Raw genomic sequence first — 15,000 nt, forward strand, 5'->3', positions numbered from 1 at the left:
TCTAAATAAATCAATAAAAATAATAAAAATAAGAATATATTATTATCTTTATAAATCCATTAAATATTTTTAAATTAAATAAAAAAGATAATAAAAATATTTGATTATCTAAATCAATCATTTAATAATTTTATTTTTGAAATATTTTTTTTTTATAAATGTCATTAATTATTTAAAATGTTAATTTGTCCAATGTAAAAGCAAATTAATTGATTTAATTTTTTTGTCCCACCTATTGAGGTTTATAGGTGAAAGTGACAGAAAAATTATTTCATGATTTAATGCCAAGGTGGGAACCATGGAATAATGAAATAAATATTGAAATAATTAAATAAGTAGTTAAAAAAATAAATTTAGTTTAGCATTAGATATATTGCCATTTTAAATATAAATATAAATAATTAAAATAAATGACACATTTACTAAATTTTTCAGTATTAACACACTAATTCAATTAAATATTTATATTTTTTTGAATAATCATTAACAATATCAAATAATTATGACACTTTTAATTCATTATAAATTATTGTTTATTTATTTATATTTTATTTATTTGTTATACATTTCATTTTGGCACTTTTTAGTCCTCCATAATCTTCACATGACGACCAAAGCAGTGCTGAACACAGCTCTGTGACAGGGTGAAACACACATTACAGCGTGATTACCACCTTTATTTTGACAATTATTTTAATGATGTTTGCTCATTAAAAAAAATGCAAAATACACTGAAAGACCTGCAGCATCACACGCTTGACAGCTCCTCATGTAATGCTGGAATGAGTCACTAGATGGCACTGTTCCAACAGCATGAAAGTCCACACTCACAGCATGTATCCAGGCTCCTCTGCAGGCACGCTGACAGTGAAAGCATCTGTCAGAAACAGTTTAACACGTTTCACTCCGACCTTACCTCTGCTACAGGAGAAGCTATTATCTGTTAGTTTGGAGAGAGGAACTGGAGTAAAGTTTTCTTTTCTGCTCCAAAGTTTTGAAAGGTGTTTGTTTGGGGATTATGGGGATTAGTTGGGAATAAAAAGAGAGCAGGTGTACTCGTCTGGACTGTGCTGCTGGGAAGCGTTCACCTGCTCTGTTCGACTTCCACAGCCTGTGCTGCCAAGCGTCCCCGGAGAGCACGGCTGTTCCTTCTGCTCGAGGAACTCCTCTCAAGCCTGGCCGACGCATTTATTCAGGTCTGTGAGTGCTGCAGAGCAGACGCCCTTCATCTCTTGAACTCGGAGCTGCCTGCCAAACGACAGCCCCCCAGGAAAGGCCTTCACAGCCCCCAGATCACGCTGGGTACCTTTAACTAGCCTGTTTTACTGCCAGAAGTAATAAGAGGCCAAATGGGAAATGGAAATAGGGTTTTGCAGCGTGAAAGTGATTCACATTGTCATGCCCTCCTTGATCTGTGCCAAAGCAAACGGGCAGAAACTGCAGCTTTGAACTGTCTGTTTTTATCCAGCACACTGATTTAAAGGATCCTCACGCCTGGGATGCTTTCAGACCTCAGAGCTGGGCTTTAGCGAGCAGGCAGACAGAGCGGCGTCAGAAAGGCCGTGTTAGATTCATCACCCACAATTAACACAGACAGATTACATCAGAGCGCAGACTGACGACGAACCTGATGCTTCGCAGGATTAAAAAATGAAAATAAATGTTCCCTTCCTGCTCCAGTGATCAGGCTCTGATGGAAAACATTATCATACAAAACCAGGAGAGAGTCCAGGGGTAGCAACACCTGAAGTCTGCCACCCCAGGTGTGACCAACACAATCCCAAAACTGTGATTAACTGGAAGCTTCTTCAACACTGAGCCACAGCGGTTTCTTTTAATGATGGAAAAAAGAGAAACTCCAAAAACAAGAGCAAATAAAATCAAAATACAGTCTTCAAAATGTTTCATTAGATGACGAACAGCTTTAAAATGAAACATGAAGACTTTTTTCAGAAATAACCAAAGCCAGTTTTTAGTCAGGGATGTGGTTTCCATGGCAGCAGGAAGCTGGATTTTATCTAAGTGTCCTCAGAGGGTTGATGAGCATACTGTCAGTGACGGGTTAACGTGAGCCTACACTCAGTAAAACTTCTCCATCAACTTCTAAAGACTGTTTGCGAGCCAGCCGCCTCCGTAATTTGCTGAAATGAACCACAGATAATCAGCGTGTTTCTCCAGCACACTTCACGCTCAGCTGTTTCATTATTCTGAGCTGAAATCATCTCGCTCCTTCCATCTGTAAGCGAAGTTGTCACGGTCTGCGCCGCTTTCTTGCTTTGACATCAAAGAGATCAGGAATCGGACCAAGAAGGAGCGATTTCAGATGCAACAGCTTGAGGAAGCCATTAAGACGGCATCATCATCTGAATCCTGCCTCATTAGGGTTGGAAAAAACGGGTGTGCTGTGTTTTTTTTCCAACACACTTAAACGACTGTGGGCTGGCAATCACAGAAGACACGTTTTAATCGCAAATACCAAAATCATCACTATATCATACTTATCAATACGTTTTTATACATATGACAGACAGCCATCTTCTATGGAAGACGAAAAGTGCCAAAATAAAATTGAAAAAAAAAAAAAAAAAAAGTAAATAATAAATATTTAAAAAATGTAATGTGTCAAAAATTATTTAATATTGGAAATAAATAAATAAATAAAATTGTTATAAAAGTGTATTAACATGAAATAAAATTAATAAAAAAATTATTTAAATAAATGAATAAAATAAATTATTGAAATAAAATAAAGAATTAATAAAAAATATTTAATTATTCAAATAACTGAATAAAATGAATTATTTCAATAGAATAAAAAAATAAATATATTTTTTATCTACATAAATTAATTAAATTATTTTATAATTTAAAAAAATGTGTTATTTAATACTGAAAAAAATAATAAAATATGTCATCAATTATATATATATATATATTTTTAAGTTATTTTGGGGCTTTTTATGCCTTTAATGAAAGAAGAGGGGAAAGTGGATAGAGTAGGAAAGAAGGGGTGAGAGTGGGAAGCAACAGGCCACAGGCTGGACTTGAACCCGGGCCACCCGCTTAAGGGTGAACCTCATGGGGAGCGACCTAAACTGCAAGGCAATCTGTGCCCATATAAGTTTTTAGATATCTAAACATGAATAAAACAAATTTCAAGATGTTCTTAATTTTATGCCTTGGTCTGAAACATATCTTCATCTTAGTAGAGACCGAGATGTGGTTTTTCAGGGCCGATACCTATACTGATACCGAAATGGATACTCATACCGTCTATAATTAGTCAAGGAGGCCGATAACCGATATTTGGAGTCGATATTCATTTTGAAGTAAAAATGAAACTTTTCTAGACCATGGACCCTTTCAGCTGAGACATTTTTCCGCTGATCCTCTCATTTTCGTAACATTGACTAGCATGATATTAATACAATCCAATAATGTACTATGCAGTACTTTGCAACAATAGAACTAGAGTACATTTATAATTTCCAGGTAATTTATTTCGTTAACTTTGAGAAAATGTTGGCTCCGAGGTGTTTTTTATTTTTAGTTTTTTTGTTGTTGTTTTTTGGCCATTGAAGTGATAAACATGTCGCAGTCAAATCAAAATTGATCTCAATTCAGTGGGAGTGTTGGAAAAAAAAGCTGATATTATTGGAGCAAGAGATCTCAGTTTGTTGATATGCTCTTTCAATATATGACACAATTTGACAACCGTTTTTAAATTATCCAGCGGCCTCCAAGCTACAGTTCACGGACCCCTGGGGGGTCCTGGGACCACTGCTTTAAGCATATGTTAATTAAACAGCTCCAAGGCTCAGCAGATATCTTATAACATTATGTTATGACGTAATGTATATATATTGTTGCTCTGTTGTGGCTGCCTGTTACAAAAGCTCTCTCTTACTTGTCCGTTTCTTGTAATTTTTCATCTCTTTTTCATCATTTTTGCATTTAGAGTGGATCAGTACTTTGTATGGTTCATTTGTTGGTCACACTAAACTAGGGTGACCATATTTTGATTTCCAAAAAAGAGGACAACGGCACTGGCCTCGAGGCACAATATGTATATATATATATATATATATATATATATATATATATATATATATATATATATATATATATATATATAGTTTAAAAAATTGATATTTTTTACTACATAACTACAAAAAAGTACCGAAAATTTGTACCGTTGAGTACCGGTACCGATTGCCAGGTACCGGGCATTGGTACCATATCGTTTCAAATGTGAAAGGTACCCATCACTAATAACACCATGGACAATGGCTTCAGTCTTAATGCGAGCACTACTAAACTTTTTAGCAATGTCAGAGTCAGGAAATGTCTTTTTTAGCAAGGCACTGGTGCAATCCGTGGACCTGTAGCTGTTGAGGTGTTTTACAATATGAAATGCCATTGCACCCTCCACTACATTTACAGCAATTTCTGTTTGCCCAGGTCTAACAAAGAACTCAGTCAACTTTGCAGAAGAACTCTCACCTCACACAGCTTTTTTATGTTTTTCGGTGTCCATGTGAGCTTTGAGATCTCCAGCACCTTTATTGGACACTGAGACATATGTGCCATCTTTGCACACGGTACACTCCGCATCCCATTTGTCCCGACCGGTACGGTATGTCGGAATTTTTTTTTGCAGTTCATCTGTGAAGCTGCACTTATGCTTAGGCGTCTTCCGTGCAATACAGCTCCGCTGTCTAAACAGCCCCCTGTCTTCTCCGCTCTCCGTCTATGTCTCTCTCTTTCTCTCTCTCTCACCTTCTCTCTGACCCTCTCACTCTCTATGTGTGTGTGCACGCGCAGAGCAGACCTGCCCACAAGGCAGCCTCTCGGTAAGTGATGCGCGTCATAGTATTGTTTGCAAGCGCCTGTCAATTTACGGACGCGCGTAATGGTCCTTTGAAAATCAGTGAACACCGGACATTTTCGTGAATTTATTAAACCCGCCCGGACACCCCGGACAGGACGTAAAAAGTGGACATGTCCGGGCAAAAGAGGACGCTTGGTCACCCTACACTAAACTGTTTGTGTCTCTTGAGAGATATATTTTACCATTTTTCTTCTGGGGTTTGTCTGGAGATCCTACACACATCTTTTAGCATGTCAATGCTAACTGGTGCAAGGCCGGATGTCTCCCACAAAGTGAAGAGAAGGAGGTGAGAACGATGTGCTGTTCTGTCCTGTCCTTCCATCCATCTTTATTGGGAACGTAAGATCTATCTCCAATAAGATGGAGAAGCTAGCCATGCTAACCCAGCAACAGAGGGAATACCACAGGGCATGGACCTTTTTGTACTTTCTATACACTTTCTTACTTTTGTTTTCTTGATTGCTGCTGGGGCTCCTCCTGAATTTCCCTTCAGGGATAAATAAAGTCTTTTCTATTCAATTCTATTGTTTTATAAAGTTAAATGAAAGCTTTAAAAACATAAATAGCTCCCTAAAGTTTTCTACAGTAAATAAAGTTTACCAAACAATGTCCCTGCGTGTCACCAATCAGATGGTACTGTGGGTAAGACAACACTAAAGACAGAGTGGTGACTGCAGAAGGAAAAGCCTGGCTGTGTCAAAGTCAAAATAAAACGGTTTTAAACTAGTTTCTTTTTGGCTGTTGGATTAAAAAGGAGGCTGATGTTGAAACGCCTCAAAATGCTGAATATCAGCTCGATATCGGCTGATAATCAGTCCATCCCTACATCTCAGAAACGCTGCTTGCATGAACTTGGATTCAAAACTGTTTTACTACACAGAGTGGGAAAACTGTGCCTAACAGGTGTAAGAATCCTGTGAGAGTTTCACAAATCTGATCGCCAACAATTGTTGTTGCTAAAGCTAAAAAGAGCGACTTGGCTTCAGGATTGGCTCAAAAGAGAAACCTTTATTTTCTAAGTCTGAAGCAACTGTTGGCTGTGCGACGGCAGACTCACTCTCCTGTTATGTCACGTCTTTTGTTTTGTTTCTTGTTTTCTCCCCCATGAAGAAGCAGATTTGTCGCCACCCTGAACAGCTCAGCTCCGTCCTCCCACACCGAGAACGAGTTGTGATTTTACACGGCCCCTCTGAGGACAGCGCTTTCACACACACACACACACGGCTCCTTTTTTACAACCAAGAGTTTGTGTACAAAGAGAGCGCACGGTGTGTGTTGTACTGAAATAAAGACGTTAGCTTTACATTCAGTAAACAATAACAAGACTCAACGAGAGGCGGGCAGGGGGCAGAACGAGGAGGAGAAAGGGACGGTGGAGGGAAATTACAGAGAACAGGAAGTGGAAGAAGCAGAGAAAACAGGAAAGACTGAGCGCTGAGGGAACTGGCCTCTTCATACTGAATAACCTCTGATTGCCAGTGACTCGAGGGGGCGATTATTACACGACGCTGCAGATATGACTCCCAGTCCCAGGCAACCCGAGTGTCATAACTCCCCCATCTCAGCACTTTTCCTCTTCCACATCCGTGTCTTTTAAACTTCCAGGAATGAGTGTGTGTCTGAATCCTGACGTTCACCTTTCCTCTCTACCTGTGCAGAAGCAAAGCCTCCGCCTGCCTTTCCTGGAGCGACACGCTTCGCTAGTTCAATTTTCTCTCTTCGGAGGCCATCGAGCATCCTAATGTCCGGCTGTGTTAACTCATTTCCAAAACAAAATTGCTGGAAAATTAAAATCCCCAAAAGTTGTTGGGCTGGCAATCAGACAAATGTATTAAAGACGGGGAGGGGGACGTTGTAGACAACTTGATTTTGCAATCAAACTGCGCTTATATCGAGCTGGAGTGAAATAAAAAGCCTCAGACTTCATTAATTCTTCTGCCGTCGGCCTGATTTCTCCGTGGAGAAGAACATCAGGCCTGTGTTACATTTCAATGGTCTTATTAACGTCATATATAAACCAACATTATTCTGCTTTAGCTTTACGAAGAGCTGTATATCCAGACCTTTGGTTTAAGATGAAGTCTGTTTAACATCCAAACCGAGTCTGATACAGAGACTTTCACACGTGCGAGCAGAGGAGTGGATCGTGGACATGCAGAGGATCTGTGGAGAGGACTGAGCAAAGGTGAAGACTGATGATGATGATGATGATGATGATGATGATAGCGGATTTATATGGAGCCAAAACCATGACTTTAAAGTTTGGTATTGAAAATGAAATTTGGCATTGAAAACATCCTGAAATTGAAAAAAGGAAAATTGGAATTGAAAATTGTGCATCATAAAAAAAATTATAACAGCAACAAAACAGGAAATGGCTCTGATAACATTTTGCTGAAGTTAAAAAAATGAAGTCTTTTATATATTTTTTTTGAATAAAAAAAATATTTTATTTTTTACTTCATCATATTTATTTATTTATTTATTTCACTTTCTGTCTTTTTTCAGCTTCAACTTCCTGCCACTCTTGTGGCGTGGAGGGTAGGGTTTTGGGGGAGGGGCTTGGATGGCATAATTTGCATATTACTTACATATTGTTGGCAAATAACGCAGCACTCAACAGAACCCGGGGTATCTGCAGGTTTTAGCAAGTAAAATTCAAGACTTTTTAAGACTTTTTAATGCCACCTCGAAAGAAATTTAAGGCCAAAGACGCTGTCAGTATGGGCAATGGTTGAGGGATCCTAGTGTATTACACTGGCAAGCTAGTATTTAGATAATTCATATCACAGGGATTAAAGCCAAAAGAATAATTTGATTGAATATTTTTTTAATAAAAAAAAGAAAACAACAAAGATGTTTTTTTTTTTTTTTTTTAGTAATGAAACGGACACATTTCTCTTTTTTAACTTGGGTTGATGGATGTTAGCCTTTTTTTTCTTTTTAACAAATTTGACCTACAGTCAGGTGAATTTTATAGCTATAGAGAGTAACAGATGCAACAGGTGTTTTATATAAAACTCTAAGTAAGTTAAAATGAAGAAAAGTCGATGACGTTGGTCTCAAACTAGTAGAATAAAAATCAGGTTTTATTGCCAAATACATCTGCATATACAAGGAATTGTCTTGGTGTGTTGGTGCTTACAATCAACAAAAAAATAATAAAAAAAATGCAGATAAAGTATAGAAAAGGTTAAAATATAAAATATACAAATAAACAAAAAAAAATCAAGAAATAAAATACAATAAAATAAAATAAATACAAATATACAAAAAATATAAAGAAAAAAATAAAATAGAAAAAAATAAAATAAAAAAATAATTAAAAAAAAATCAGGAATATTTACTGAAAAATGAAATAGTAATAATTATAATGAAATCTGTAGAGGGATAAAATTAATCTCAGAGTTGGACTCTTTCTTGGTTCCAATGAGCAACGGGTTAGCTTGATATCTCCTATTAGCTAGCACTGGCTAGCTTGTTTCAGCAGACCACAGCAAAGTCATTGTTATATCATTTTAAAACTGTCTTTATAAAATTTCACATCTTGGTAAAAACAGCAGAATACCAGACTAACTTATGGTTTGAGACCTCCAGGTCTCGTAAGTCCTGAGTGGTCCAGCTGAGTGCTGTGTTATTGGGCAACAATTATGTAAAAATATGCAAATGAGGCCCTCATAGCCCCTCCCACAGCCCCTCCCCAGGAAGTCGCAACTAAAAAAAATGGTAAGAAAAAAAAGTGTGATCAAAAAAGAAAAACATATTAAAAATGATGAAATGACTTCAATAAAAGTGACATTAAATAAACAAAATATGATTTTAATTTAATAAAGTGATCAAAGGAAGTATTATCCAAGCCATTTCCTGTTTTGATGCTGTTGTAATATTTTTATGATGCACTTTTTTAATGCCAAAGTTTATTTCTCATACCAAACATTAAAGTCGTTGTTTCAGGTCCACAGATTCACGCTTGATCTTGAGAGTTAAATGCTGAACGGCTGCTTGTGCCAAGTTCTTTATTAGAGATTAACTTTTAATGTTGGGAACAAGGACGACAAATTTGTTGCTGTAATGTGAGAGAAAAGGCTCTTCCTCGGGCACGGATCATTACGCCGCTACGCTCAGATTTCAAATAGAGGGAGCTATATAATTTAATGTCTTTTATAATTACCACAGTCATCTTCACTCGGACGACTGTTGCACTCCTGGTCTGTTTAATTTCCCGTTGAGGCCTCGGCTGCAGAGGAAGTGGCTCGCTCGGCACAGCCTGTTCGCACAAACACCTCAAGGTAAAGCCTGATTGTTCCTCAGGTGTGGAGTGAGTGACCGTACCTGCTGCTGGCCCTGGATCTTCATGAAGTCCTCTCTTTTGCTGCTCTTGCTCTTGTCCGTGCTGTTCTGCTGCAGGTGCTTCAGTTTGGACGCAGCAGAGGAGTGCTGAGCCTCGCCTGCGCCGCCGCTGTTCCCTCCCTGGGAAACAGAGGAGACGTGTGAAACAAACATGGCTGTGGATTTTTATTTTCCTCCTCAGTGCTTTTTCAGTTAACGCCTCCTAACACACATCAAACTGCAGAGTTACACTCCAGCAGGCTGGTCTGTCTCCGGAGACCCGTGAGGTTTTAAAATCTGAGCTTGTAGCTTATAAAACCTAACAATCCAATTCAGCAGAGTTCAGCATCCATCAGCGGAAAGCAGAAAGAGACAGAGACCAGAAACAGAGCGGCGTTCCCCAAACTGAGCGCAGGATCCACGAAGCAGTAATGATCTCTCCTGCTGAGCTGCTCTGTCTCTGATCCACAAAGAAACAAACACATGCTAGGTCCAACCCCGTCTTACTGCGCCTCCTGAGCAAACAGAGACATTAGCAGAGGAGAAACTAATGTAGGATTAACTGCTGGGGCGTCAAAGCACCAATGTTTCCACTGGATGCTCTTCCTCTTAAGCTTTTCTGCTTTGATGTGGAGAAAATACACGCTGTATTTGATGCCTGATGGATATGTCTTCATTCCATCGAGCTAATTACAGCTGAGATGTAAGGGCGCTTGAAAGAAGATCGCTTGTCGGAGCTGATTTGGAGCATAAACGGGCAAGTGTTGGACAAGAGCAGGTAGAGGGGTCATGTTGAAAAGATGAACATGGTGGAGTTGAGATGATGAAATAATGTGTGAAGACTGTGTAATCCTCTGCTGCGCTCATGGGAAGCTCCCTGGCTCTGCATCAGAGGGCTGAACACACCGTGACACAGGGACCGTCACAGACCGCAGCCCGACCCGGAGAGGGCGGCTGCGTCCAGAGCTACGGGGAATACGACTACGGGAAGCCAGGGTTTCAATTACAAAGGCTAGTAAATAACTTTGTGAGTGTGAAGTGACAAAAATGTATAATATTCTTCTTTAAAACCCTTTCTTTTAAAAAAGAAAGAAAAAAAAATAAAAAAGGATTTTTTTCCATATAAAAGTTTGAGGTGGGCCTGTCAGACAGTAGGTGGGCGTGGGACCCTTGGGTCCACCCATGACGCCGCCACTGGTAAGTCCACCAGAAAATGTTGGTAACACAGCTGATGAACAGTTAATGCGCCCCATGTACAGACAATCATTCTGATGAAATATTGATGAGGAGGAGCTGAAACATGACACACTTTCTTCAAGGTTCACACCAAAAAGGATGGGACCTCAGCTGATTGGGGTCATGTGACTTTGGAGCAAACCATTGCTGATTAATAGGGGTTATTTCAATGGTTAATACAGCTGACACAGATTTCTGACGCACACAAAGTTAATTATTTTTTACAAATTGATTATTTAAATAGTTTAAAAAACAAAATGTGTATTTTTTAATTCTTCACTGTACAAAGTTTATAATTATTATTGTTATCATTACTATTTTTTATCATTATTATTATTATGACTATTATAACTAATTTTATTTTCTTTTAAATTTGAAAAGCTTTGTCATGTTTAATTTTAATTGTGAATTTTAAATATTTTTTTGTAGATTATTTTAATTTAAATGTATATTTTTAATTCTTCACTGTACAACATTTATTATTATTATTATCATTATTTTTATCATTATCATTATCATTATTACTATTAATTTTATTTAATTTTATGGCAGAAAAAGCTTTGTCATGTTTATTTTAAAATGTTAATTTTAAAGATTTTTTCTAGAATATTTTAATTTACATTTATATTTTTAATTCTTCACTGTACAAAGTTTATAATAATTATCATTATTATAATTATAATTATTATTATTTGTTAAATTTATTTCATATTATAAAAGCTTTGTCATGTTTAATTTAAAATGTTAATTTATATGTTTTTTGTACATTATTTTAACTTAAACTAGTGTATATATTTTTTATTCTTCTCTGTTAAAAGTTCTTTATTATTATTGTTTTTGTTTTTATTAATGTATTTTTTATATTTTTTTAATTTAATTTTATTTATTTTTTTTAGATGGGTTTTTTTTATGTTTTTTTCTTACAACTAAAGCTCTTTTTTTTCTATTTTTTTTAATATGTAGTGTTTGTTTACATTGATTGTACAGAGAGTGTGTGGTTAAATCACAGTCAAATTCCGTGTGCTTTTGAGATACTTGGCAAATCAAGGCTGTTTCTGGTTCTGATTCTGGTTCTGATTCTGATTCCAAAGAGCAAAGATGACATTTGAGAAATCAGGCAGCACCAAAATGGAAAATTCCAACACATGATTTGCATTTTTTGCCAAATAAATGATGGAACCTGTTCACTTTCTGTATTAAATAAAAGAGAAATATCAGCTAAATGACCCAACGTAAAACTGATAAGTTTACTCCATAGACTTGAGCTCTATCCTTAATAAAAGCATCACTCAGTAATGTCAGTACCCTGACATGCAACTATCTCTGCAGCGAAGATGAGACGATAGATTTCGTCCCAAAGAGGAAATGAGATGTGTCTGTTTGACCTAAACATTAAATTTCATTGCCCCGTTTGATGCAACAAACAGGCTTCGCCGGCGAGCTTTGCAGACAGAAAGCAGACGACAGAGCAGAATCGATAAAGAAACAATTAGCCGTGTGCTCAGCGGGGAAGCAGCTCAGACACTAATCACAGAACAGACAGAAAGGAGGCGCTCTGCTGTCTGTCCCCTGTTACACAATTCAATTCCTCAATTAGCCCATGATTTAGTCAGGGTGCAGACATCAGAGGTTTGAAAAGTGAAGTCCCCACAGTCACCCAGAGAGGAGCAGCGAGAGACAGAGGAGTCTGGTGGGAGACATGAACCTGGGTGGAGCTGAAGGAGGTCGGTTTGGGTGGGACTGGAGACCTCCTGGTCTCTGGGGTCTTGGTGTAGAGCTGGTCTGCTGTGGGGTGTCCGCTGATCTCTATCAAGGTGTTCTCCAGCTCCCGGATGGTCTCCTCCAGGCTGTCCAGCCTCCTGTAGGCGCTGAGCCGGACGTCTGTCTTTGGTGAGGAGTCGCCCGCCGGCTCATCATCAGCGCTGAGCGTCAGCACCCTTTCTCCTGTCTCCATCCCCCTCCTCAGAGCCTCCATCAGGAGCCCCTGCAGGCCTGAGTGGACTGAGGATTTTAGTCTGGGTTTGGGGACAGGTCTGGAGGACTCCAGGAGGGAGCGCAGCAGGCTGTAGGCCTCCCTCACAGTTTGCCCCTCAGTGAGGAGCAGGAGGAGAGGCAGGTTGCCCAGATGGAGCTCGGAGGCTTCTTTAGTCTGTGCTGAGACGGTCAGAGTCCGCAGAGCTGTAGACCTGCAGAGCTCCTGGACCTCCGCAGGAGACAGCACCTTTATCTCCGTCTCTGTCAGCAGCAGGGAAACTTTCTGCCTTAAATCCTCCTCGGTGTGACGCGCCTGAGGGGAGCTCAGAAATGAGTCCCTTTCTTTTGTGATGCGAGTCGAGGAGGTGGTGTAATGACCGCTCTGATTTGGTGATGGAGCCTCTCGTATCGGGTCATTTGCTACGTCTCTGACAGGCTCCTCCGAGACCCCGGGAGAGGCCGGCAGACACTCTGTCAGAACAATGCGGGGGACTGGAGACAAGCGCCTTTCCTATGAATGTGGAGAGCACTTCAGAGTTTAGTTCAAACACATCTTCAGAGGATGCCAACCACCCCAGCATGCTTTGCAGCCCTAAGTGTGCCAAGAATTGATCGCAGGTAAATAAAACAGTTGTTTTTGTGTGTGCATTGTTAATCAAGCATTGATTTACATCCTCACTTCTCCCGTTAAGTCTGATAAAGTGAGAAGCTTCGAGTTGGAAAAGGTGCCAAAACTGCAGGAAATAACCGCCAACCTCCAGCCAAGACAAGTGTTGATTTTCCAGCTTAATTTAGCAGCGTGTTGGCGTTACGCTGTAATTGACACATAAAGCTATCGTCGACATATTTCCAGAGGGAGAAGATGACATAAAACTCTGCACACAACCTGTCAGTCAACAGGAAAAAGAGCGTGAGCTGCAAATGTATGAAACTTCTCATGCATTATAAATAAAAGTGAGGAGTGAAGCTGAGATACAGGAGAGAATATTGATCAGACGCTAATCAGGTGGATAGAAATCAGGAATCAGTTCAGCTTCAGAGCATTTCTGTGTCAGTAGAAACTGTTTTTATTAACACAGCTGCTTCATAATCCAGTGATACGCTGATGTCTAAGTTTGTAATAAATTAACACAACATCACAATGGACTTAAATTTTGACTTTACGAGGCCAATGATTAAGAAAATAGAGGTTTCTAAGTTACGCCGCTCTGTTTGTAAGCTTCTACGACGTGTACTCATGGACTGTAAAAAAAATTGACGTCTGCTTGCTCAGCTCGAATTGAAGTTTCCACAAATACTGCTCCCCCTGGTGGCTGGCTGCAGTATAGGTTAAAAAATCTGTCTCCCCAGTCATTCCAGATGGGCTGTGGTCAAACTTTAAAAAATTAATACACCTGGTAGAAATGTTTCTCACGTCTGATTGTTGTGGTGTTTTGAAGATATTATTTGGCTGTCTTGTATTCAAGTCCTCTTTTTTCTGAAAAGTTTTGTTTTCTTTAGTTATGCGAGGTTAAAAACAAAGGTTTCACATAACGTTTAACAATGATTGACAGCTGCCGTTCTCGTATTTTTTTCGGGGATTGTAAAATATGTCTGGAGGTAGAGTCAAGAAGTGATTAGACTCCCGAAAGAAAAAAATGTATATTATTTTTGTCACCCGGCTCCACTCAGATTCTCCCAGAATCCCTCATCGTCTCTACTGCACAGACTCTGGCTGCAAACTGCTACAATGGCTAGCTACGCAGTGCTATGCGGTCCACTTTGTCTCGAGTCGCGTCATAATGTAGATTGTCTGTTTGAATTGTCTGTACTGTTTTCCCACGAATATGAAGTATAAAACATGTATTTGGATAGTTATTTAGAGATTTAGAGAGTATTTAGGGTAAAAATTCAACTTGCGTGTCGTAGGAACAAAACACATATGTAACTCGAGGAAAAACTTGAAAAACTTTTAATTTTGCTAGGGAAGTCAGTTTTTGCTCTGGGAAATAATGTTTAGACCTGGAAAAGCATCCACCCCTCTCCCTGGAGTTGGTTTGATCCAAAGACGCTACATGAGATCCTCTCTGACTGAGGTGACACAGACGCTCACAGGAAGCTGTGTGAGATTTGTAGCTGAAAAGTTGACTTTAGCATCAGCTCTTTGTTAAAGACGTGTTAACATGATTGTTCTCATCAGTACTTGTGTGTCTGATGCTTTTCCCCACATTTTATTTCTGCTCCTCTCTGAGCCTGGCTGAGCGAGCCAGGTCGGAAACAGAGCAACGCTACATTTCACGGTCGCTAATAGTAACAGCGTTATAACCATAGACTGTATATATAGCGGACAACATGGCTTCTACATTTACCATTCTACGGTTTCTGAGTGGAGTTGTGTGACAAAAATAGATATATTCCTTTCTTTAAAGAGTCAAATCACTTCTTGACTCTACCTCCCAACATGTTTTACAATCCCCGAAAAAAATACACAAGAACGTCAGCTGTCAGTCATCATTAAACGTGACGTAAAACCTTGTTTTTAACCTCTTATAACTAATGAAAACAAAACATTTCAGAAAAAAGAGGATCTT

General features: G+C 38.9%; 1 protein-coding gene across 8 annotated transcripts in view; it reads right to left on the reverse strand.

Moving 5' to 3' along the window:
• The window catches only part of srcin1a (SRC kinase signaling inhibitor 1a), a 153,043-nt gene that overhangs the window by 2,504 nt on the left and 135,539 nt on the right, over positions 1-15,000 (reverse strand). For 7 of the 8 annotated variants that reach the window (XM_074696004.1, XM_074696007.1, XM_074696010.1 and 4 more), the window contains one exon: positions 9,224-9,361. In XM_074696004.1, coding sequence (XP_074552105.1) covers positions 9,224-9,361 — 138 coding nt within the window. Of the gene's footprint in view, positions 1-9,223; positions 9,362-12,161; positions 12,942-15,000 lie in introns of all 8 variants that reach the window. The other variant, XM_074696009.1, reaches the window with a different exon arrangement.

Source organism: Halichoeres trimaculatus, unplaced genomic scaffold, assembly GCF_033239565.1.
Source record: "Halichoeres trimaculatus isolate MK-OKI-2021-1 unplaced genomic scaffold, fHalTri1.1 fHalTri1_scaffold_20, whole genome shotgun sequence".
Lineage (NCBI taxonomy): Eukaryota > Metazoa > Chordata > Actinopteri > Labriformes > Labridae > Halichoeres > Halichoeres trimaculatus.